The sequence below is a fragment of the Gopherus flavomarginatus genome, unplaced genomic scaffold (genome assembly GCF_025201925.1).
Source record: "Gopherus flavomarginatus isolate rGopFla2 unplaced genomic scaffold, rGopFla2.mat.asm mat_scaffold_177_arrow_ctg1, whole genome shotgun sequence".
Taxonomy (NCBI): Eukaryota; Metazoa; Chordata; order Testudines; family Testudinidae; genus Gopherus; species Gopherus flavomarginatus.
The window spans coordinates 83,457-107,062 of NW_026114754.1; the positions used below are offsets into that span (position 1 = coordinate 83,457).

The following is a 23,606-nucleotide window of genomic DNA, read 5'->3' on the forward strand; positions in this document are numbered from 1 at the left end:
ACAAGGCCGTGTATTTAAAAGACAGAGTGAGGGGTAGAGTGAGATGATGAGGGGAGAGAGAGATGAGGTGATAGGTAAGGGAAGGATCAGTGATGAATAAAAGGAGAAACTACATGAGAGGGAGGGATTCAGACAGCAGGATACTGGAGGTGGGGGAATGGAAATAGCTGTGTACTGAACAGTCTCGCTCTTCTCTGCAGGTGCTATGGCCAAGGCTTCTAGAATATGTGGTGCCAGCTCAGTACACTGGTACTTTGAAGCCTCTCTGCAGATGCCTTAGGGAACTGGCATTATTCTCTCCTGGCACACTGTGAAATGAACAGGTTCAGTCTGCTCCAGTTCTCTCGTCTGCAATGAGAAGGCTAAAATGAATGAGGGATGGTTTTGTGATTACAACATGGCCATGGGAGGGAGCTAGGAAATGTGGGTTCTGTTTCCAGATTGCCACCAAAATTCTGATGTGACCTTGGGGAAATCACTTGATCTTTCTCTCTCAGCTTCCGCACTTGTGACATGAAGGAGTAATTAATGCCAACCTGATAGAGGTGCTGTGAGGCGGAATTCATTCATGTCTGTAAAGCATTTTGAGAAGCTCAGACTGAAAGCACTATGGAAATGCAAGTTATGATCAGCTGCATTCAACATTGGTGGGCACGTTGGAAATGGCTAGGTGAATAACATCAGCAGGACTCTCTGAAGGCATGGCATAATTAATGATATTCTCTTTCTTTCCCTAGTGAAACTCCCTACACCCCAGGGGCTGCTGGCACAACTCCTGGTGAGTAGACCATGAGAATAGGTTTGCAGTGGAATATGAAGTGGGACAGTTAACTATATAAAAATGGGTTTTCTAGCCAGATGCTTGCAGACAGGCTGCGGAATGTGTATGATTGGATCTCTCTGTCTCTGCCCTCTCCTGAGACACACTGTTCTGGATCCTCGTACTAGCTAGAATGCTTTCTTCTTCAGGAAGGCGCTGCAGTAGAATCAACAACTCTATTGTACGGTCTCCACAATGAGAGAGTCTGAACTGTTCCCTCCTTCAGGAACAAACTGGTATTGTGCTGACAAAACTTAGCCTGTTCTTTCTCTCTCATTGACAGGTAGTAGCCTCATCCCCTTATGCAGGAGAAGGACACGGATGTGCTGCCTTGCAATTACTAAAGGCCCTGCACCAAAATATCCATGCAGCAGTGGGTGAGATGTGGGTAGTAAAGATCCCATCTCTGCTGCAGTACATTGGCGGTAAAGTGCTAGTTAGGAGGAGTGCGATCCATGGAGAATAGAAAGGAAGCCAGAAAATGCAGTTTTGTATGGACATGTGTTGTGCCATTCCTGTTGCAGAATGTGGGAACAGTGGGGAATTGAAATTGGGCTTCTAGGCCCTCACTTTTCCTTCATCTGGATAACTGTGAACCACTGGGGTAAATCCAGAGTTGAATCACTGAAGCCAATTCAATCCGGGCAGAATCAGGCCAGGAAGGTTTCAGCTGAATGGAAATTTTACAGCAGTTCCCCCCACACCTGTGCTAGGTTAATGTTTGGGAAGGTGAATTATGCGTGAAGCTGGAGGTTAGTGAAATATTTTGGGGTTACATATATAGTCTGATTTGTGCAAACTGAATTTTTCTGAAAATTAAACCTCATGTTTACGTTCAAGGGTGATTCAATTAAAAAACCCAGAGTTTTTCTTTCTGTAAGGAAACCTGAGCCATAAAAGCTAGGTTGGCCAAATGGGTGCCCTATGTAGAATCTAGGTATTGTGGGCCTAATAATGTCTTTCATCAATTTTACAGTGGTATGAATCTATTGACCTCCTCAGTCAGTGTAGGCTGTGTCTACCCTATGTGGTTATGCCAGCAGAGCACCGATGATGTAGCTCTGCCAGTATAGTCTCTGTGGAGTATGACAGACCTTATGTGGAGCACAAACCCAATATGTTTCTGGTGACTGTCAAGCCCCACAATGTTCAAGTGGGTTTGATATTCAAAAAAAGATTTAAAAAATGAGCTCTCTCTTCCCTAGTGGTTGTTGCTGTACAGAGTCTCCAGTACTACATTGTGCCGACATTAAAGAAGGGTAGGTTAGACTGGACATTCAGAAACAGGGCCAGAGTCTCACTGATGTAAACCAGTATAATTCCATTGACTTCAGTGAAGCTACACCAATTTACATCAAGTTAGGATCAAGTCCAGAATCTTTTATTATACAGGAAAAGTTTGTATTCCCATTAAACCCAGTCTTCTGATGTGCTGAACAGTTTTGTGAGATGCTAAGTACCCTCAGCTCCCATTAAAGTCAACAGGAATTGTGAGTGCTCAGAATCTCACTCCTGGTGGGTTGACTGACCCTGAATTAAAAATGCCAGCAGGGTACATAACATGATACTTTCTGTTGATCCAACAAAGAACCAGGGCCGGCTCCAGGCACCAGCCGAGCAAGCTCGTGCTTGGGGCGGCAGATTCGAGGGGGCGGCATTCCGCCTTATCCTAGGGCGGCACAGCCGGTTTTTGTTTGTTTGTTTGTTTGTTTGCTGCTCTGGCCGCCCTGTAGGAGGTGGAGGAGGGGAGCACCATGCAGCAAACTTGGCAGGGCAGCCCACGTCCTTCCCTCCCAGCCGACCGGAGCAGCGCGGAGCCCTCCCGCAGGCGGCATGGCGGTCGGGGCCGCGGTGTGAGCTCCCCACTGAAGAGCTGGCCGCCCCACTTCTCTCTCTCCCGCCCCCCCAATAGACCAGGCGCTCGCTCTGTAGCACCCTGGCTCCGGCTGCCCTGTAGGGTTTTTTGGTTTTGTTTCTTCCCCTGCTTTGCCAGCTGCGCCGTTGTCCCTCCTCCCCCCCGCTTTCCCGCTCGTGTTTTTGTTTTGTTTCCACCCCACCCACGGCTTTGCCGCGCCAGTTTTTTTTCTACCTGCTTTGCTGCTCCAGCCGCACCATTTTTTTGTTTTTGTTCCCCCCTCCCCTCGCTTTACTGCTCCCGCCGCACTGTGGTTTTTTGTTGTTGTTGTTTTTTCCTCTGCTTTGCTGCTCCAGCTGTGCTGCAGTTTTTTTTGTTCTTTCCCCCTTGCTTTGCAGTTCCAGCTGCACTGTTTTTTTCTTCCTCCCACCCCACTTTGCTGCTCTGGCCATGCTGTGTTTTTTTTTTTTCCCTGCTTTGCCCCTCCGGCGCCCCCCCCCCTTTTTTTTTGCTTGGGGCGGCAAAAAAGCCAGAGCCGGCCCTGCAAAGAACATTGGCGTAGGTCCCATTTAGCCTTGAAAGCCCAGGTATGTTACAGCTTGGCAGAGCAGAGCTTTTTGAAGGACTGACTGCAAAGGAGATTCCTGGGACGACTCTTCTTGCTAACCTAGGTGACATTATTGTTTTGCCTCCTGCTTTATAGGAAACAGAGAATTCCCTGGACCATGCACAGTGGGAGCACATGCTGCTTCAGGTACAAGACGCCTTTCAGCTGTATTGTCACAGCCCTCCCTCCCCCCTCCAAATGTATCAGCTGGGGAAAATATTAATGATAAACTTTTTTCATTATAAGCAGAGCTGGTCAAACCATTTCATTTTGTTCAGTGAAAACTGGCCTTTTTTATTTTCATGGGACATTTCCAATTTTTTTTACCCAAAACAAAACAAAACGAAACAACCACAGCCCAAATGGAAAATGTTCAGTTTTTTGAAACTGAGGTTGATTTTTTTTCATTTGTTTTCCTGTTTGTCTCCTTCCCCCTGCCCCCCTCATGTAAATCCAGACAAGGAACATTTTTATGGCGAGTGCTGAAAATGAGAGGAAGGGACCTAGTGACAAATATGTCCCAGAAGGCTTGGAGTTCCATTTGGGGTTGGATTACACTCTAGAGTTCCCCATTCCAGATTCAGCCTCATCTGAAATTTTTTGGGCTAAAAAATCAAATCAGATTAGGTTTTCTTGTGAGGTTTCTGATATTTCCTGGCTGCAGTTCAAAATTCGGGCCTGAAACAGCAAAGCGCTGAGAGTTACTAACCTCTGGCTGACTTCAGTGGGAGCTGAGGGTGTGACCCCAGGTCCTTTGGGTGCCCACTGACTTAGGCCACAGGATTCCCTGGATCTGATCTCTATATAATCAAAAGGTGTCATGTGAAGCCTTTGCTGGATACCTGTGCCACACGGCTCATCATAATCATTGCACGTGACTGGATGGAGAATATATAAGGTGTTATGGTTGTATACTGAAATTGATGCTTTTAAGGTGTGAGTTGGGGCTGGTCACCAGAAAGTGATAAACAAATTTCTTTCAGGGAGGAGATGCTTATCTGCCTGAATGGCTGTATGTAGATGGAATAATTATTCATAGTGGATGCTAATCAATACAGGAAAATTCTAATCAAGTGATTGCGAAGTCTCCAGAGGAGATTTGATACCAGAAAAACAAACAAACAATAGGGGATACCCTGTTTACAAGTGAAGACAATGGATGCTTGGAACCCTATCTGGAGGTCCAGAGGTATCCGGCACCAGGTATCCTTCACCTATTGGACGAACTGCCAGCTGGCTTGTCTTATGAATGATCACTTTTGGTCTGGGTGTTTCATGCTGGGAGAGAGATTTGGGGGAGCTATCCTTTGTGAGACACGGGAATGTTTGGTTATCTAAGTATAAGCTCTAGAAGTGTGTTATGATTTTATTTTTTACGTAACCATTTGTTTACATTAATTTTACTTGCTCCTTCTCAACTCTCTGATCTTTGTGAATTGAACTCTGCTTGTTTTCACTATAAATGTATCTAAGTGTGTGAAATGGAGCGGAGACGCTGAGGTAAAACTGGTAAGGTGGTCTGTAGCAAACCTATGAATTCTGTGAGTGTCCAGTGGAACAGGCGCTGGACATTGTGGGGCTGCAGAGAGGGCTCAGCGGTTGGACTGTACCGATTGCTTATCTGTAGAAGGATGGTGGAACCTGGATGAGGTGAGAAGGGCATGCTTGTGTTTCCTGTGGCTGGCAGAGCACAGAGAAGGCTTCCTCATGCTAAGGGCAGGTGGTAGTGAGGTACCTCACAACCCTGGGGATCTTCGGGAGGTGGCATAAAGGGTCCAGAGCACTTCAGAGAAGGTTTCTGGTCCTTCGTAGTCCAGGACCCTTTGTTCAAAGTTTATTAGACCCATCTTCCATCCACTATAAAATCACTCCTCAATGGTCAGATTTCTTGGCTCCATCTCATTCTCCAATTCACTGTCCAACTGAGTTTGGGGACTGAGAGGAATCATCGGGCAAAGGTTAAAGAACAGCAGCAGAGGAAGTCTGGGTTGTCGATGTTTATAGTTCTCAATAGGGAAATAACCTTCTCATGACACCTGAACATTGGAAAGATTACAAGAGAGAATAAGAAAGGAAAAAAAAAAACACCAAACAAACAAACCCCACAACAACACCCAAATTCTTGCAATTAACCATCTGCTTTAACTCTTGTTTTACACTCAGTTCCTAAGAACATCTCTGGAGATGATAGACGACAGTGCCTGGAGCAGGCAAATAAGCCTTGAGTTGAGTCAGCAGATGGCCGGCTATGCCAGCCCCTCCCATGAGAAGGTTTGTTCTCTGTTAAGGCTTAGTTTCTAGTTAATTTCCCTTGAAATTCTGATTGAGGGGCTACATTGCTTTATATTTTATTCTGCATATAAAATTTGTTTTTACTTGTTCCCTGCTCTCTTGCCCCCCTGCCCTTCCAAAATTTGCTTGGACAGGCTGCTTGTCTGTGCTGCATTGTTGGTTCTCTGGCTGGGCTAGATAATGGGATGTTTCTGCAGTATGGGTGCTTGGACTTGGCTATCTTGTTCTTTCCTGAGTGTTGCTGAGCTGGGTCTGTACTGACAGGCACGTTGTGTTACTGATATCTCAGTGCTGGTCTCTTTCTTTCAGAGTTTCCTATATAAGGCGTTAGGAACGTCCTTAGCAGTTTGTCAGGACCTGGTCCACGTTAAATCACAGCTTCATAAATTTTTGACAACAACAGATTATATGGAAGTCCCTGAGAGACAGATGAGGACTCTGTCCCTCTCCCCACTTTACCAAGTAATCCCTGATTGCTCCCTGTGGGGCTCAGCTCTGACTTGGCCTGGGACAGATGCCATTTCAATTCATATCCTCTTCATTGCTATTTCACTCAGCCCCCGCTTCCCATGTGTCTCACGCCTGACTGGCACTTTACACCACTTCAGGTGAAAGGAATGGACTCGTGGGTTAGATCCTAACCAGTATTTTTCTTGGGTGATAGGGAGTCATTTCCATCCTCGCATTCTCTGCTGAGAGCCACTTGGACCTCACCTTGAACGCACTTCAGGAGTTTGGGGCTGCAATGAGGAAGGTTAAGATTTCTGGGTTCATCAGCCGCCTGAAGGTAAAGGAGCCAGGGGGTTCTCTCAAACTTCCTCTCCCTCTAAAGCAGGGGCAGCAACCCTGGGGTAGTGTCTGCTCTGGTCACCTAGCATTGTCCCCCAGTGTATGCGTTTTACATGATGCCTGCAGTTAAGCAGAGAGGAGCACACTCTGGAGCTGGGGTTCTCTCAAATGATTTTTATCATCTGATGTCTCATGGCCTGAGCGCCCCTCCCACGCACAATGTATGAGAACTACCTCAGTGGCTTGCATGGAAAAGCATTTAAGGTATTTTTAGCGTTTTTTTTAATCCCAGTTAGTAGCTGGAAATGAAGAGGTGTTGCAAGTTCTTTCAGCATCCCTCTGTCATGAGTATTCAAAGTTATTGGAGTAAGTGTAGGCCATTGTCCCCTTTGTGAAAGAGTAGGATGTTCTTTTCACCTAGTGGTTAGATGTAAAGGGATAAAGCTTGGTTCTTCTTCGAGTGATTGCTCACATCCATTCCAGTTAGGTGTGCGTGCCGCGCGTGCACGTTCGTCGGAAACTTTTTTACCCTAGCAACTCCAGTGGGCCGGCAGGTCGCCCCCTGGAGTGGCGCCACCATGGCGCCCAATATATATCCCTGCCGGCCCGCCCGCTCCTCAGTTCCTTCTTACCGCCGTGTCGGTCGTTGGAACTGTGGAGCGCGGCATAGCTGTCCTCCACGTCCCTAGCTCTCCTCGTTATCTATCGTTTATCTCTAGTACTATTGTAGTTGTTAATTAGATTGTTAAGTGTAGATAGTAGTAGTTAAGTATAAGTAAGTTGTAAATAGTTCTTCGCCGGGGGCTTAGTCCTTCCCGGCACCCGGCACCGGGCTCATGCCTGGTTCGCCGGGCTTCAAGCAGTGTGCGGCCTGCAAGAAGCCCATGCCTACCAGCGATCCCCACGACGCGTGCCTGAAGTGCCTGGGGGAATCGCACAGATCAGACAAGTGCCGCATCTGCAAGGCTTTTAAGCCAAGGACAAAGAAGGAGAGGGATCAAAGACTCCGAACTCTCCTTATGGAGGCGGCACTTGACCCGGCGGCTTCGCAGGCCGTGATCTCAGCGCCGGCACCAGATCGCACCGGCACCGAGAAGACTCCCCAGCACCGACCTTCTCCGGCACCGGGGACAGAGCCAAGGCCGTCGAAGTCTGCTACTCCGGCCAGGCAGACCCGACTGGAGCGCCCGGCCTCAACATCGGCCGCGGCGCCGCCGGCACCGTCGACTCCGGGCCCGGCGGGTCCGTCGAGTCCGGTGCCGCCAAGCTCCCCCATGAGATCTGGGGTTGAGATAGTGGTCCCATCTACACCGGAGACCTTCGCCTCGGCTCGGGACCTCATAGCCCTGACTGAGCCCACTCAGCTGCCACCCCCGGTACCTCCGGTGCGGGTCGTGTCCAGAGGCAAGCCCATGATGTCGGCACTGTCTCGGGACTCACGTTCACGATCCAGGTCCCGACGCCACGGTCGCTCCAGATCCCGCCGCCGCTCGCAGTCCCGGCACCGCTCCCCTCAGCGGTACCGGTCGCACTCGCGGCGCCGGTCGACATCAAGACGATCGCGGTCGGACTCCAGCCGCCGATACCGGCACCGCGATTCCAGGAGCCAGTCCCGACGTTACTCGCCGCACCGGTCGACCTCCCGGCACCGAGCTGGTGGCAGGTCCCGATCCCGGCACCGAAGCGGCGCCCGGTACCGGTCCAGATCCCGGCACCGTGACAGAACCCGGTCCCGGTCCCGATCCCGGCACCGATATGACTCCCGGCACCGGTCCCCGGCACCGAGACGTTCGTCCGTGCCGACCCGCGCAGACCCTTACCAACCAGGGTCAGCCCCGCCATGGCCCTCTAGACAGCCATCCGTATCTTCCCAAACGGACAGCGGGTATGCGCTGGGCACCGACCGGCAGGCGGCGCTGTTCAGCGATCCGCCACAGCAAGACCAAGGCCCGCAGCAATGGGGATTCTGGACACCCTGGGCATACCATCAGGCCCAGGGCCCCCAACAGCTCCCTGCTAGGCTGGCGACTGCGGAGCGCAGGGCGCCTGAAGCCTCGTTGTCTCGCCCCCCTCCCTCCCCGGATGGGGAGGAAGGGTCCAAGCAACAAGACTCCGCTTTGGCTCCTGAGGCAGAGGCGAGGGCCGAAGGAGACCCGCCGTTAGACACTCTCTTGCCGGGGGTCTCCTCATCCTCCTCCCCGGATGAAGCGGTGGCTGGTACCTCCTCCAACAGCCCCCCCCCTGCTGGATCTCAGGGCGCACCAAGACCTCCTCAGGCGAGTAGCTCAAAATCTGAGTCTGCAAGCCGAGGAGGTCTCGGAGATAGAGGATCCAATTGTCACCATCCTCTCAGCAGATGCTCCCACCAGGGTCGCCCTACCCTTCATATGAACCATCCAGGCCAAAGCCAACACCATCTGGCAGTCTCCGGCCTCCATCCCTCCTACTGCGAAGGGCGTCGAGAGGAAGTACATGGCTCCTTCTAAGGGCTACGAGTACCTCCATGTGCACCCGACTCCGTGTTCCCTGGTGGTTCAATCCGTGAACGATAAGGAGCGTCATGGCCAGGAGGCTCCAGCCCCCAAATCCAGAGAGGCCAGGTGGATGGACCTCCTCGGCCGTAAGGTGTACTCGGCTGGGGCGCTGCAGCTCAGGGTCTCCAACCAGCAAGCCCTGCTGAGCAGATACGCCTTCAACTCCTGGGTGGCAGCAGACAAATTCAAGGAGCTGCTGCCACAAGACGCTCGCCAAGAGTTTACGGCCATCTTGGATGAAGGCAAGAAGGTCGCACGCACGTCCTTGCAAGCCTCTTTGGATGCTGCAGACTCAGCTGCCCGTACCCTCGCGTCAGGAGTAACGATGCGTCGCATCTCCTGGCTGCAGGTTTCTGGCCTTCCGCCGGAGCTCCAGCATACCATACAGGACCTTCCTTTCGAAGGCCAGGGCTTGTTCTCTGAAAAGACAGACCCCAGACTCAAGAGTCTGAAAGATAAACGAGTCATTATGCGGTCCCTCGGGATGCACACACCCGTGACGCAACGCAGACCCTTCCGGCCACAGCAACAACAACAGCGCAGGCCATATTCCCAGTTCCGCCAGCGGCAGGACCTTAACAGGCGCCGCGGCAGGAATGGAAGGCGCAGGCATTCGGGGAACCAAGGGGGGCAGAACCAAGGCTCCTCTAAGCCCCCGCCTGGACCTAAGCCTTCATTTTGAAGGTGCGCCCGAGGGCGCAGTAACAGTTTCCCCAATGGATCCTTCCCCCCCATTTTCCAACCGCCTTTCGTTTTTCCTCCCGGCGTGGTCCCAAATAACATCGGACCGCTGGGTCTTAAGCACGGTGCAGACGGGATACCGCCTGCAGTTTGTTTCATTTCCTCCTTCCCGCCCCCCTTCCTCGTCCCTCTTCAGGGACCCCTCTCACGAGCAATTCCTTCGACAGGAGGTGCAGACGCTCCTCGGCAAAGGAGCTATAGAGGCGGTGCCGGAGAACGAGAAAGGCAAGGGGTTTTATTCCCGCTACTTTCTGATCCCCAAGGCCAAGGGGGGCCTCAGGCCTATCCTCGACCTGCGAGAGCTCAACAAGTACCTGGTGAAGTTGAAGTTCCGCATGGTTTCCCTGGGGACCATTATCCCATCCCTGGATCCGGGAGACTGGTACGCCGCCCTCGACATGCAGGACGCATATTTTCACATTGCCATTTGGCCACGCCACAGACGTTTCCTTCGCTTCGTGGTGGGCCCTCTTCATTATCAATTTGCAGTCCTCCCATTTGGCCTGTCCACGGCCCCGAGGGTGTTTACAAAATGCATGGCAGTTGTTGTGGCGCATCTTCGGCGCAATCGTATCCACGTGTTTCCTTATCTGGACGATTGGTTGATTCGGGGCACGTCGGAACAACAAGTCTGCAGCCATGTCCGTGTGATCACCGGCATGTTCACCACTCTGGGCCTCTTGGTAAACACGGACAAGTCCACCCCTGATTCCCACACAGAGGGTGGAATTCATCGGGGCCGTCCTGGACGCCACTGTGGGCAGGGCCTTGCTGCCATTGCAGCGGTTCCAGGCCTTGTCGGCGATCGTTCAACGACTGCGGACAGCCCCCTTGACGTCAGTGCGGACATGTCTAACCCTGTTAGGCCACATGGCGGCTTGCACCTTTGTGACCGGTTACGCTCGGCTCTGCATGAGGCCCCTCCAGTTGTGGCTCATCAATCATTACAGGCCGACAAGACAGCCGCTAGATATGTTAATCACAATCCCCCAGAGGGTATTAGATTCTCTCGGCTGGTGGCTAGACCAGTCCGTGTTATGTGCGGGTCTCCCTTTCCACCCACCTCAGCCCTCGGTGTCCCTAACAACGGATGCCTCAGATCTGGGCTGGGGGGCCCACCTAGGGACCCTGAGGACGCAGGGCCTGTGGTCCCAGGAGGAGGTGGGGCTACACATCAACATGCGGGAGTTGAGAGTGGTCCGCCTTGCTTGTCAAACGTTCTGTCATCAGCTTCAGGGTCGCTGTGTCGCGGTGTTCACCGACAACACGACGACCATGTATTATATCAACAAGCAGGGCGGCACCAGATCCTCCTCCCTGTGCCACGAGGCGATACGACTCTGGGACTTTTGTGTAGCCCACTCCATTCACCTCATGGCTTCCTTCCTCCCCGGAGTACAGAACACGCTGGCGGATCGCTTGAGCAGATCCTTCCTGTCGCACGAGTGGTCCCTTCGCCCGGACGTCGCCCTCTCCATCTTCCGGAGGTGGGGTTATCCCCGGGTGGACCTATTCGCGTCCAAGGAAAACAGGAAGTGACAAGCGTTCTGCTCCTTTCAGGGCAGGGAGCCCGGGTCGATAGCGGATGCCTTCCTCATTCAGTGGTCGACCCACCTGTACTATGCGTTTCCCCCATTCCCTCTGGTCCACAGGGTCCTTCTGAAGGTGCGCAGGGACAGGGCTCACGTGATCATGGTAGCCCCGGCATGGCCCAGACAGCACTGGTACCCCATGCTGCTGGACCTGACCATAGCCGACCCAGTTCCCCTGCCCCTTCATCCGGACCTGATTACCCAGGAGCACGGGACCCTCTGTCACCCGGACCTGCAGTCGCTGCACCTAGCGGCGTGGCTCCTGCGTGGCTGACTGGCTCTGAGCTGCGCTGCTCCACGCCAGTGAGGGAGGTGCTCTTGGGCAGCAGGAAGCCGTCCACGAGAGCGACATATTCGGCCAAATGGAAGCGCTTCTCCTGTTGGTGCGTGGAGAGAAATCTCCGCCCTATGGAAGTTTCGGTAGCCGACATCTTAGACTACGTTTGGTCCCTCAAAGGGCAAGGTCTGGCCATATCGTCGTTGCGAGTCCACCTAGCAGTTATCTCCACCTTTCACCCGGGTGCGGATGGTCGCTCTGTTTTTTCTCACCCAACGGTGTCTAGATTCCTTAAGGGGCTGGAACGTTTATACCCTAACGTCCGTCCCCCTGCTCCAACCTGGGATCTTAACCTGGTGTTGTCCCGGCTCATGGGACCCCCCTTTGAGCCGTTAGCTACTTGCTCCCTGCTATACCTCTCTTGGAAGACTGCCTTTCTAGTAGCTATCACCTCACCTAGACGGGTGTCGGAACTCCGAGCTCTTGTGGTAGACCCCCCATATACGGTCTTCCACAAAGACAAGGTGCAGCTGAGACCACACCCTGCCTTTCTCCCCAAGGTGGTCTCAGCCTTCCACGTCAACCAAGAGATATTCCTCCCGGTTTTTTTCCCGAAACCTCACTCCTCAGGCAGGGAGCAGCAGCTCCACTCGCTTGATGTCCGTAGGGCTCTCGCGTTCTACGTGGAGAGGACCAAGCCCTTCCGCAAATCCCCCCAGCTTTTCGTAGCAGTAGCGGACCGCATGAAAGGGCTTCCTATCTCCTCCCAGAGGTTATCCTCTTGGGTAACGTCCTGCATCAGGACCTGTTATGACTTGGCCCGTGTCCCTACGGGCCGTGTGACTGCGCATTCTACCAGGGCGCAGGCGTCGTCGCTGGCTTTCCTCGCCCGTGTGCCCATCCAGGAAATCTGTCGGGCAGCGTCCTGGTCATCGGTCCACACCTTTGCTTCCCACTACGCCCTGGTCCAGCAGTCAAGAGAGGATGCGGCCTTTGGAACTGCAGTGCTCCATGCCGCGACTTCTCACTCCGACCCCACCGCCTAGGTATGGCTTGGGATTCACCTAACTGGAATGGATGTGAGCAATCACTCGAAGAAGAAAAGACGGTTACTCACCTTTGTAACTGTTGTTCTTCGAGATGTGTTGCTCACATCCATTCCACACCCGCCCTCCTTCCCCACTGTCGGAGTAGCCGGCAAGAAGGAACTGAGGAGCGGGCGGGCCGGCAGGGATATATATTGGGCGCCATGGTGGCACCACTCCAGGGGGTGACCTGCCGGCCCACTGGAGTTGCTAGGGTAAAAAAGTTTCCGACGAACGTGCACGCGCGGCGCGCACACCTAACTGGAATGGATGTGAGCAACACATCTCGAAGAACAACAGTTACAAAGGTGAGTAACCGTCTTTTATCATTTAAGGCCATTTCCAATTAGGTTGACCAGATAGCAAATGTGAAACATCGGGACACGGGGGGTGGGGGGGTGGGTAATAGGAGTCTATATAAGAAAAAGACCCCAACATCGGGACTATCCCTATAAAATTGGGACATCTGGTCACCCTATTTCCAATTATTATTAATCAGCCTTAAAAACAATGTTAATGATTCAGAAACAGAATAAGGGACTCCAGTCTTTGTACAACATAGAAATCCCAGCATTGTTAAGAAGTGACTGATGAGCTTGGGGTTTCCTGCTGAAGGTTTTGTCCAGCCTTATCTCTTTTACAATGAGAGTTTGATGGAGGGATTCACCTCTACATTGGAACCTCAGATCAACCTGCATGAGTTGTATTTGAATATGAGATTAGATTTAAATACGGAGAGCAGAGAGGCTACTGAAACCAGACACACCCAGAAAGCTGCTCCAAGTTGAATACAATGCTTGTTCAATCCTGTATCAGTCACAATAACATACCACTACTGGTAACTTTTAGACTTTTAGGGTGTAATCCTGACTCCATTATAGTCAACGGGAGTTTTGCCATTGACCTTGAAGCCAAGATTTTACACTGTGCTAATAACAGCATGGCACATGAATCCTTCTTTATGAATATCCATGCAGTAGAAGTTCAGTTTCATTAATTGTTACAGTACTTTTTCTCCTTTTCTCCACTCCAGGCCAGCCCATGAACCTGGGGTCAGCGGAGGAAGAGCTGAGATGTCTCCGTGAAGAACTAACAGCTCCAGATCCTGAGGCTCTGTTTCAGGCATCTTCCAAAATGGCCAGGTTAACTGACTCAAAAAGCTTGTGCAGATGTTCTAGTGACTGGGCACCGTTCATTTTACATTTACGCTTTCATGATGCCTTTCTGTACTTGGAGCAAGTTGTGGGCGTGGGGCATTCATTGCTAGTAACCAGTAAGATGCTTTTCATAGATGTGTGCTATGAATGCCATGTAAAAACCAGATTCCACAGAATGTTGCATGTGCATGAAATAGCGCACGCAGATACACACATACAGGTAGCTATCCAGCCATCCATGAGAAAAAACTGTGTTAGTGGAACATCAAGCTGAGAAACCACCCAGTCTTCATTCTGTCACCTTGTGGGTTTGCCTTAGCCTATATTTGTGTGCATGCCTCTCTTGACTTCATTTTATATGGTGTAAAAAGATGCAGTGTATCTAAGAGAATACAAACTGGAAAGTTACCTCCTACATATCCAGTGCAATGTTGTGCTAACTGTGCAACAGTGGCTTTGCCTCTAACCTGATATCTTTAGTGTAGAATACAAAAATGTAGAATATAGACTATAGAGAGAATTTTAATCCCAAATGGCCAGCTAGGCATGAGGCTAATTAACAATTTGTTGATGCATAGATCTTTTTCCATAGAGATATTAGGCCTCCATTTTTACAAGTGCTGGAGCCAAACATCATTGCTGTCTTTCCTGTTTTTGATTTGTTCCCAGGTTGTTAGTGAACACTTCCCTTCACAACAGGCCACAGACTTTATTGAGGCCACAATGGATGTTATGCTGTCTGCTAACCCCCACTACGCCACAGCAGCTGGACTGTGGATGAAGATCATCCTGAAGGAGTGTGGAGATGCCATGCTGGACAAGGTAAAGAAACTGGAGAGGTTTTCTGCCTAAACTCTGGGCTTTTACATCTTTGCCCTCGTATGCAATGAACAAAAATCTTGCTGTTTCTCCTCCTTGGACATAGATTTGATTCCATTTCTGTTTCTACTCTAAGATAGACAATGGCTGAATCAATAGCAGTAGACAGAGAATCCAAGGGAAAAGGAAGATGTTGGTTATTTATTTGTCTAGCTTGTTGCCACAGTATTCTGCCAAGAAAGGCTTGAAAAAACACACTCTGGGCAAAAGACAAAAAGACAGAATGACTGGCACTTGGAGGCATCCAGTTCTTAGGAGGCCTCTGGCTAAGGGCTACCTGGATAAAAATAGCCCTGGAGTCATTCCCAGTCAGTCTGGAGCCTGGGCTCTGAGACCCACCCTCTTGGCAGGTGTCAGAGCCTGGGCACCAGCCCGAGCACGAACAGCTACACTTTTACACTACTGTGGGATGTTTTTGCTGTGTAGACATACCCTTTAAGAATAGAAGGAGGGAGGGAGAAAACTAGAGTGTCTTTGGGATCCACTATTTATACGCTTTATTCTGGAGGCCAGTGTGCTAGGACTAGATGAAAGGAACACTCCACAAATCTTCTATCAAGGCTGGATAAAGGCCTCAGGACTGGGAACCCTCACAGCAGAACTGCCACGTTTGCACAGTGTTTTGAAAATGTGAAGGGCTAGGAATGAATGAGAGGTCCTCGCCTGTTCATAGTCCCAGGCATTTGCACACCATGTTTAAAGCACTTGAATATTTTGTACTTGTGGTTGTTTATGAACTCTGCATTCTTCAAGGCAAATGGTCAGATATGGCTGCTTAAATCACACCTGCAAAATCTAGGCAAGCAAAGCCTTCTTTTGTGCATGCAAACTGGTTTAGTTAATGCATGGCTGGTCACCACCCCATTAACTTACCTGGTATGTATATGTGTGTGTCAGTGTTAATTTTTACAGCCAAGTGTGGGCCATTTTTGTGGGTTAAATTTACACAGACATTTGTTTCTTGAAGTGAGGAATTTCTAAAAGAGCAGCAAATGGCTAAATAAAGGTTTTGATTCTGTAGAATGAATGGAGAGAAAGAAAAAGAGACATTTCTTTCTGGTTTTGTTCCTTGCAGGTGCCAGATCTCCTGGATATAATGTATAGCCACATGCCTACTATCCTGGAGGGCAGCTTGAGGCAGTTCCTGCTGGAGGCAGTGTCCACTCAGGTCACCACCACCTAGAGGCAGTGATCTCCAGCCTCCTCAGCAAACATCTGCCGATGGACAGGTACGTACCGCTACCTATTGCATTCATCTTGGTAAAACATGGATCCCACAGCTTTACTAGGAGATGTAGGGCTTCACTTAAGCCAGCAAACAGTTTGGGATAATTCCTAAAGGTTAATAGCCTGGGTCTTTCTGCAGGAAGGTCTAAGAACATGTCAAACTGGGGTGTGGAGAGAAATTAAGTGCCATTCTGTTTCCATTAATTAATAGCTGCTTTGACATCCTAAAGACCTATCTTTACTGGTATAACTGGAGTGTATGAAACATCTACCCTCCTAGACACCTGAATTGACCTCACTTTGGAAATTAGCAGTGGCTGTTGGTTTCCAGATAGCATGACAGCTTCAGGTTCAAATCCCTAGCTGATTACAAAGAATAGGGCCAATATTATCATCAGACCGTGGTTTGGTATCAGTGAGGGTGAGGCTGTTAGAATAGAGTTGCTGTCCTTGCGACTTAAAACTGGATTGGAAGCAGATCCATCATTTCATTTAAAGATCCCTAACTGAGTTATCAGTGCTGAAATCTAAGACCATAAGAAGGGCCATACTGGGTCAGACCAAAGGTTCATCTATCCCAGTATTCTGTCTTCTAACAGTGGCCAGTGCCACATGTCCCAGAGGGAATGAACAGAACAGAGAATTGTCAAGTGATCCATTCCCTGTTGCCCAGTCCCAGCTTCTGGCAAACAGAGGGTAGGAACACCCTTTGTGAAGGGGACATAGGATGGCCATGAATATTCGTTCTCATAGTTGTATGTCCAATGTGGCAAATTGCCGGCACTATTTTGATCGGTCCCATGCTTTCTCCTCTTGTGGGGGTTCAGGGTGCCGTTTCTCACCCCTGAACTGGCGTATCAACTGTCCCACTAGTGTCCCAGAAAAGAGGAGTGGAGAGGGAGGGACCCAGGATAGTGGAGAACCAGTTGAACTAGTGGTTCCTTCCCCTGGGCTACTTCTCTCTCCAGTCCTTCAGCCTGTGGAGTTTCCTGCTCTCTCTGCTTGGGCCAAGTTTCTCCCAACCCCTTGTGTCTGTAGAGTCCCTCTGCTCTGCACAAGCCAGGTTTCCCTTTACCTAGGGTCTTGGTCTTCTGGCCTGCCACAGCACTTCTCCAAACTGCTTTCTTCCAGACTGCTCTCTGCTCCAACACCAAACCACTCTGCTTCAACTCCTCCAACTGTCTGATTGAAGCGGGGGAGGGAGGGTAATCAGGTGACTGGCTTCAGGAGCTCTAATTGGCTTAATTGGTTTCAGGTGCTCTAATTAATCTGTAGCAGCCTCTCTTCCCTCTACAGGGAATAAGGCTTTCATCATCTAGGGGCTTACATGTCTCCCATCTATCACTCTCCTGCTGCCCGCTGGCCATGCTGTATCACACTAGTTAGTAGGAATGTGGCTTTTCCTTCATCAACTTGCCTTCCAAACCCTAGAACTTTGGAGCCACATGCTCATAATTCCATATTTATTGGGAAATGGGAAAACAGGAACTGAGGTTGGCGCTCTGTGTCCTGTCCTTCTGAAGTCTAGTATTAATAGGTTAGGCTGCAGTAAGACTAGGTCACTTAACCTAGTTCTGTAACTGGAAACTCAATATTTAAACACGAGGAGCATTAAAGGAGGACAATACTTATAACTTTCTCATCATAGGCAAGGAGAAAATTTGGTCTTTACTTAAATATGATATATTCAGTCTCAGCTACAAAAATGTCCAGGGGTCACATGAAACTTCTATTAAATTCCAGGGACACCACTGAGCTGTGGAGATCTCTGGGGAGAGACCCCTTACTTGCCACTCAAGTCCTACAGGTCCTAATGGACAAAATAAAGACTCCAACAAGCCAAGAAGGCAGCATCACATCGAAGACTGAAATTGATAGGCATTTGGCAGCTGCTGAACCTCTCCAAGTAGGTTAGATGACAGACACATCTTTCAGGCTTTCCTCTGCCCTGTGACAATCCTGCTGATGGAAAGCTAGAAGTGTGGTAGAATATTGCTGTGTGGGCACTTCTCCTCTGATATACTGTTTCCCTGAGTCCAGCTCTGCTGTCTGTGGAACAAATATGGCAGGTTTAGAGTACGTGGCTGATTTTACTTAATAATATCTGGCATTTAGAAAGTCTTTGAACCAGGTTTCTCACAGTGCTTTGCAAATATTCCTTAGGACTCACAACATGCCTTGGTGGTAGGTCATACACATTTTTACAGATGTGGGAAACTGAGCCACAATTTAACCAAGTTGCTCGCAGTCATTCAAGTTACTGGCAGAAATGAGATTTAGTACAGTACAGCAGATATCAGAAGGGGAGAGAGGGGGTGATAGTGTTGGGAAGAGATCGCATTTTTTACCATGCTCTCCTTTCAGGCAACATGTGCCATCTTTGAGGTGGTGTCAGCACTGCAGTCGAGCAAAGCTGTGCAGGAGCTGCTCCCAGAGTTGTTTCCTGTTCTCCTGGAGCAGGTCAGCCGAATCCTAGGACAAGAGATGCCTTTGCCAAGCATAAGCAACTGGAAGCTATTCCAAGAAGAACCACAACATCCTGAGGCAACCCTTGCCGGTAATTACAAGGAAGGGAGAGAAACAAAGAGAATTCCAATAGAGTTGTGTGACACTCCCCAGGAGTTCCCAGGGTTATTAAGCACCTTACCATCACCTGCCCTTAGCGTGAGGAAGTCATGTCTGTGTCTGCTGTGGGTCAGTTTCCTGAAACTACCAGGCTCTGGCCAAACAAACACTGCCATTCAGGCCTCCTCGGACCTCAGTCTCTTTGTACAGGTTAGTGATAGCAACACATCCGAGTCTTCTGACCATTCCATATAGTGTCCAGACCTTTATCCACTGAACACGCACAGAATTACCAGGCCTGCTGTTCCCAATGGAACAGTACACAGCAGTTTATTTATACTTTAGACTTTATACTGTATTACTTATACTCTATACTGCAAAACACACAGCGCTTAGGTATATTTATACTGACAATAAGAACAGAGATGATCAAAGAACAGAGATTCCAGTGATAGTGAGTAAGAATGCAAGCAAAAAATGGTTACATGTAAACTGAAATCATAACATGTTCCTAGAGACTAAACTTAACCAACAGGTTAACTTCCTGTCTAAAGATGTTTCTCACCCAACTTTCTCAACCAGGCCTTATAGAGACCCCGCTGTCCATTGATTTCCTAAGTGAAAGATGCCATGGTGTCTTCTTTGTCCCACAAATATTCTAGAGCAATTCTTTGATGTGTACCCCAAAATTGGGTCCCCACCCCCGGTCTACTTCCTGTTACTTTTCTTTCTTTAAAGTTCTCACAGTCCTTCTGAACTGAATGTGAACCCTACATGCTTAATTTACATGTAAACAAACAGATGGAGAAACATTTCTTGCCTAAAAGAGAACCATTTTTTCACCTTTCCTAGTGACTAGACCCTAGACACAGATCATAAGAATGTAATTTTCAATGCATATACATGACTCTTTACACAGCGGCTGTACATGCATTTCACAATGATATTGGTGACCTGGGCTATTATTTGAGACACATATGGCAATCTTTTAGTGAACTAGAATATACATACCAGACCCCTCAGCACCTATTCTGTGCCTCTCACCAGTTAACACTAAGAGATTCCTGAGTCATCAGTTGTTTTCAGCTCTGGTAGCTCATTAAAGTACATTCTTCTTCGAGTGATTGCTCACATCCATTCCAGTTAGGTGTGCGCGCCGCGCGTGCACGCTCTTCGGAAACTTTTTACCCTAGCAACTCCAGTGGGCCGGCAGGTCGCCCCCTAGAGTGGCGCCGCCATGGCGCTCGATATATACCCCTGCCGGCCCACCCGCTCCTCAGTTCCTTCTTACCGCCGTGTAGGTCGTTGGAACTGTGGAGAGCGGCATTGCTGTCCTCCACATCCCTAGCTCTCCTTGTTACTACCGTTGTTACTACAGTTGTTAGTTAGTCGTTAAGTATAGTTAGTTAATTAGTTGTAGTGTAAATAGTATTTGTATATAGTTGTTCGCCGGTCTGGGCTGTAGCCCTTCCCGGCACCCGGCACCGGGCTCATGCCTGGTTCGCCGGGCTTTAAGCAATGTGCGGCCTGTAAAAAGCCTATGCCAACCAGCGACCCTCACGACGCGTGTCTAAAGTGCCTGGGGGAATCGCACAGGTCGGACAAGTGCCGCATTTGCAAGGCTTTTAAGCCCAGAACAAAGAAGGAGAGAGACCAGAGACTCAGGACTCGCCTAATGAAAGCGGCACTTGACCCAGCAGCTTTGCAGGCCGTGATCTCGACGCCGGCACCGGATCGCACCGGCACCGGAAAGACTCCCCGGCACCGACCTTCCCCGGCACCGGGTGCAGAAACGAGACCATCAACGTCTGCTACTCCAGCCAGGCAGACTCGAATGGAGCGCCCGGCATCGACATCGGCCGCGGCACTACCGGCACCGTCGACTCCGGGCCCGATGGGTCCGTCGAGTCCGGTACCGCCAAGCTCCCCCATAAGATCTGGGGTTGAGCTATTGGTCCCATCCACTCCGGAGACCTTCACCTCGGCACGGGACCTTATCGCCCTGACTGAGTCGACTCAGCCGCCACCCCCGGTACCTCCGGTGCGGGTAGCATCTAGGGGCAAGCCCATGATGACGGCACCATCTTGGGACTCACGCTCGCGATCGAGGTCCCGACGCCACGGTCGCTCGAGATCCCACCGCCGCTCGCAGTCCCGGCACCGCTCCCCTCGGTGGTACCGGTCGCACTCGCGGCACCGATCGACCTCCAGACGGTCACGGTCTGACTCCAGCCGTCGATACCGGCACCGTGACTCTAGGAGCCAGTCTCGCCGTCATTCACCGCTCCGGTCGACCTCCCGGCACCGAGCTGGTGGCAGGTCCCGGTCCCGGTCGACCTCCCGGCACCACGTCGGTGGCAGGTCCCGGTCCTGATCCCGGCACCGAAGCAGCGGCCGGTACCGGTCCAGATCCCGGCACCAAGACAGAACCCGGTCCCGATCCCGGCGCCGCTATGACTCCCGGTACCTATCCCCGGCACCGAGAAGATCTTCGGTGCCGAACCGCGCAGACTCTTATCAGCCGCGGTCGGCCCCGCCATGGCCTTCTAGACAGCCGTCGGTGTCATCTCAAGCGGACAGCGTATATGCGCTGGGCACCGACAGACAGGCGGCATTATTCCAAGACCCTCCGCAACAGGACCAGGGTCCGCAGCAGTGGGGGTTTTGGACACCCTGGGCGTACCGTCAAGCCCAGGGCCCCCAACAGCTTCCTGCTAGGCCTGCAACGGCGGAGCACAGGGTGCCAGAGGCTTCGTTGTCTCACCCCCCTCCCTCCCCTGATGGAGAGGAAGGATCGAAGCAGCAAGATCCTGGTCTTGCTCCTGAGACAGAGGCGAGGGCTGAGGGGGACCCCCCACTGGACACTTTCTTGCCAGGGGTCTCCTCATCCTCCTCCCCCGACGAAGCGGTGGCTGGCACTTCCTCCAGTAGCCCTCCTCCGCTAGATCTCAGGGCACACCAAGACCTCCTTAGGCGAGTAGCACAGAATCTGAGCTTGCAAGCCGAGGAGGTCTCTGAGATCGAGGACCCCGTCGTCAGCATCCTCTCATCCGATGCTCCCACCAGGGTCGCCATACCCTTCATTAGGACGATCCAGGCCAACGCCAATACAATCTGGCAGTCACCGGCCTCCATCCCCCCTACGGCGAGGGGCGTCGAGAGGAAGTACATGGCCCCCTCCAAGGGCTACGAGTACCTCCACGTTCACCCGACCGTTCACCCGACACCGTGTTCCCTGGTGGTGCAGTCGGTGAACGAGAGGGAGCGCCACGGACAGGAAGCCCCAGCCCCCAAATCCAAGGAGGCCAGGCGTATGGACCTCCTCGGCCGCAAGGTCTATTTGGCTGGGGCCCTTCAGCTCAGGGTTTCAAATCAGCAAGCCCTTCTTAGCAGATATGCCTTTAACTCATGGGTGGCAGCGGACAAGTTCAAAGAGCTGCTGCCACAGGAGGCCCGCCAAGAATTTGCGGCCATTCTGGACGAGGGCAAGAAGGTTGCACGAACCTCGTTACAGGCCTCTTTGGACGCTGCAGACTCGGCTGCCCGCACCCTCGCCTCGGGGGTAACGATGCGCCGCATCTCCTGGCTTCAGGTTTCTGGCCTTCCACCGGAGCTCCAATACACCATCCAGGACCTCCCGTTCGAAGGCCAGGGCCTGTTTTCAGAAAAGACAGACCCCAGACTGAAAAGTCTTAAAGACAATCGGGTCATTATGCGCTCCCTCGGGATGCACACGCCAGGAACGCAGCGCAGACCCTTCCGGCCACAGCAGCAACAGCAGTGTAGGCCATACCCCCAGTTCCGCCAGCGGCAGGACCTTAATAGGCGCCGCGGCAGGAATGGAAGGCGTAGACATTCGGGGAACCAAAGGGGGCAGAATCAAAGCTCCTCCAAGCCCCCGCCTGGGCCCAAGCCTTCGTTTTGAAGGTGCGCCCGAGGGCGCAATAACAGTTTCCCCCACGGATCCTTCCCCCCCGTTTTCCAACCGCCTTTCGTTTTTCCTCCCGGCGTGGACCCAAATAACATCGGACCGCTGGGTCTTACGCACGGTGCAGACGGGATACCGCCTGCAGTTTATATCATTTCCTCCCTCCCGCCCCCCTTCCTCGTCCCTCTTCAGGGACCCCTCTCACGAGCAATTCCTTCGACAGGAGGTACAGACGCTCCTCAACAAAGGAGGTATAGAGGCGGTTCCGGAAAATGAGAAAGGCAAGGGGTTTTATTCCCGCTACTTTCTGATCCCCAAGGCCAAGGGAGGCCTCAGGCCTATCCTCGACCTGCGAGAGCTCAACAAGTACCTAGTGAAGTTGAAGTTCCGCATGGTATCCCTGGGGACCATTATCCCATCCCTGGATCCGGGAGACTGGTATGCCGCCCTCGACATGCAGGACGCTTATTTTCACATTGCCATTTGGCCACACCACAGACGTTTCCTTCGATTCGTGGTGGGCCGCCTTCACTACCAATTTGCAGTCCTCCCATTTGGCCTTTCTACTGCTCTGAGGGTATTCACAAAATGCATGGCCGTCGTTGTGGCACATCTTCGGCGCAGTCGTATCCACGTGTTCCCTTACCTAGACGATTGGTTAATTCGGGGCACGTCGGAGCTACAGGTTTGCAGCCACGTCCGCAGGATCACCGGCCTGTTTGCTACCTTGGGCCTCATGATCAACGTAGACAAGTCCACCCTGCTCCCCACGCAGAGGGTGGAGTTCATCGGGGCCATCCTGGACTCCACCGTGGCCAGGGCTCTTCTGCCGTTGCCAAGGTTCCAGGCGTTGTCGGCGATCGTTCAGAGATTGCGGGCAGCCCCCTTAACATCAATACGGACATGTCTAACCCTGTTAGGCCACATGGCAGCATGCACATTTGTGACCGGTTACGCTCGGCTCCGCATGAGGCCCCTCCAGTCGTGGCTCATCGCACATTACCGGCCGGCAAGGCAACCACTAGACATGCTGATCACAATTCCCCAGGGTGTGTTGGATTCTCTCAGCTGGTGGCTAGACCAGTCCGTAGTGTGTTCGGGGCTCCCATTCCACCCACTCCAGCCCTCGGCGTCCCTAACGACGGATGCCTCAGATCTTGGCTGGGGGGCCCAACTGGGATCCCTGAGAACACAGGGCCTGTGGTCCCCGCAGGAGGTGAAGCTGCACATCAACATGCGGGAGTTGAGAGCGGTCCGC

General features: G+C 51.5%; 1 protein-coding gene across 1 annotated transcript in view; it reads left to right on the forward strand.

The window, feature by feature from the left end:
- LOC127042028 (uncharacterized) overlaps positions 1–9,817 on the forward strand; it is a 47,484-nt gene extending 37,667 nt beyond the window's left edge. The window contains exon 2 of the mRNA XM_050935705.1: positions 8,677–9,817. Coding sequence (XP_050791662.1) covers positions 8,836–9,579 — 744 coding nt within the window. The 5' untranslated portion in view covers positions 8,677–8,835 and the 3' untranslated portion in view covers positions 9,580–9,817. The remainder of the gene's footprint in view (positions 1–8,676) is intronic.
- Positions 9,818–23,606: the final 13,789 nt, after the last annotated feature.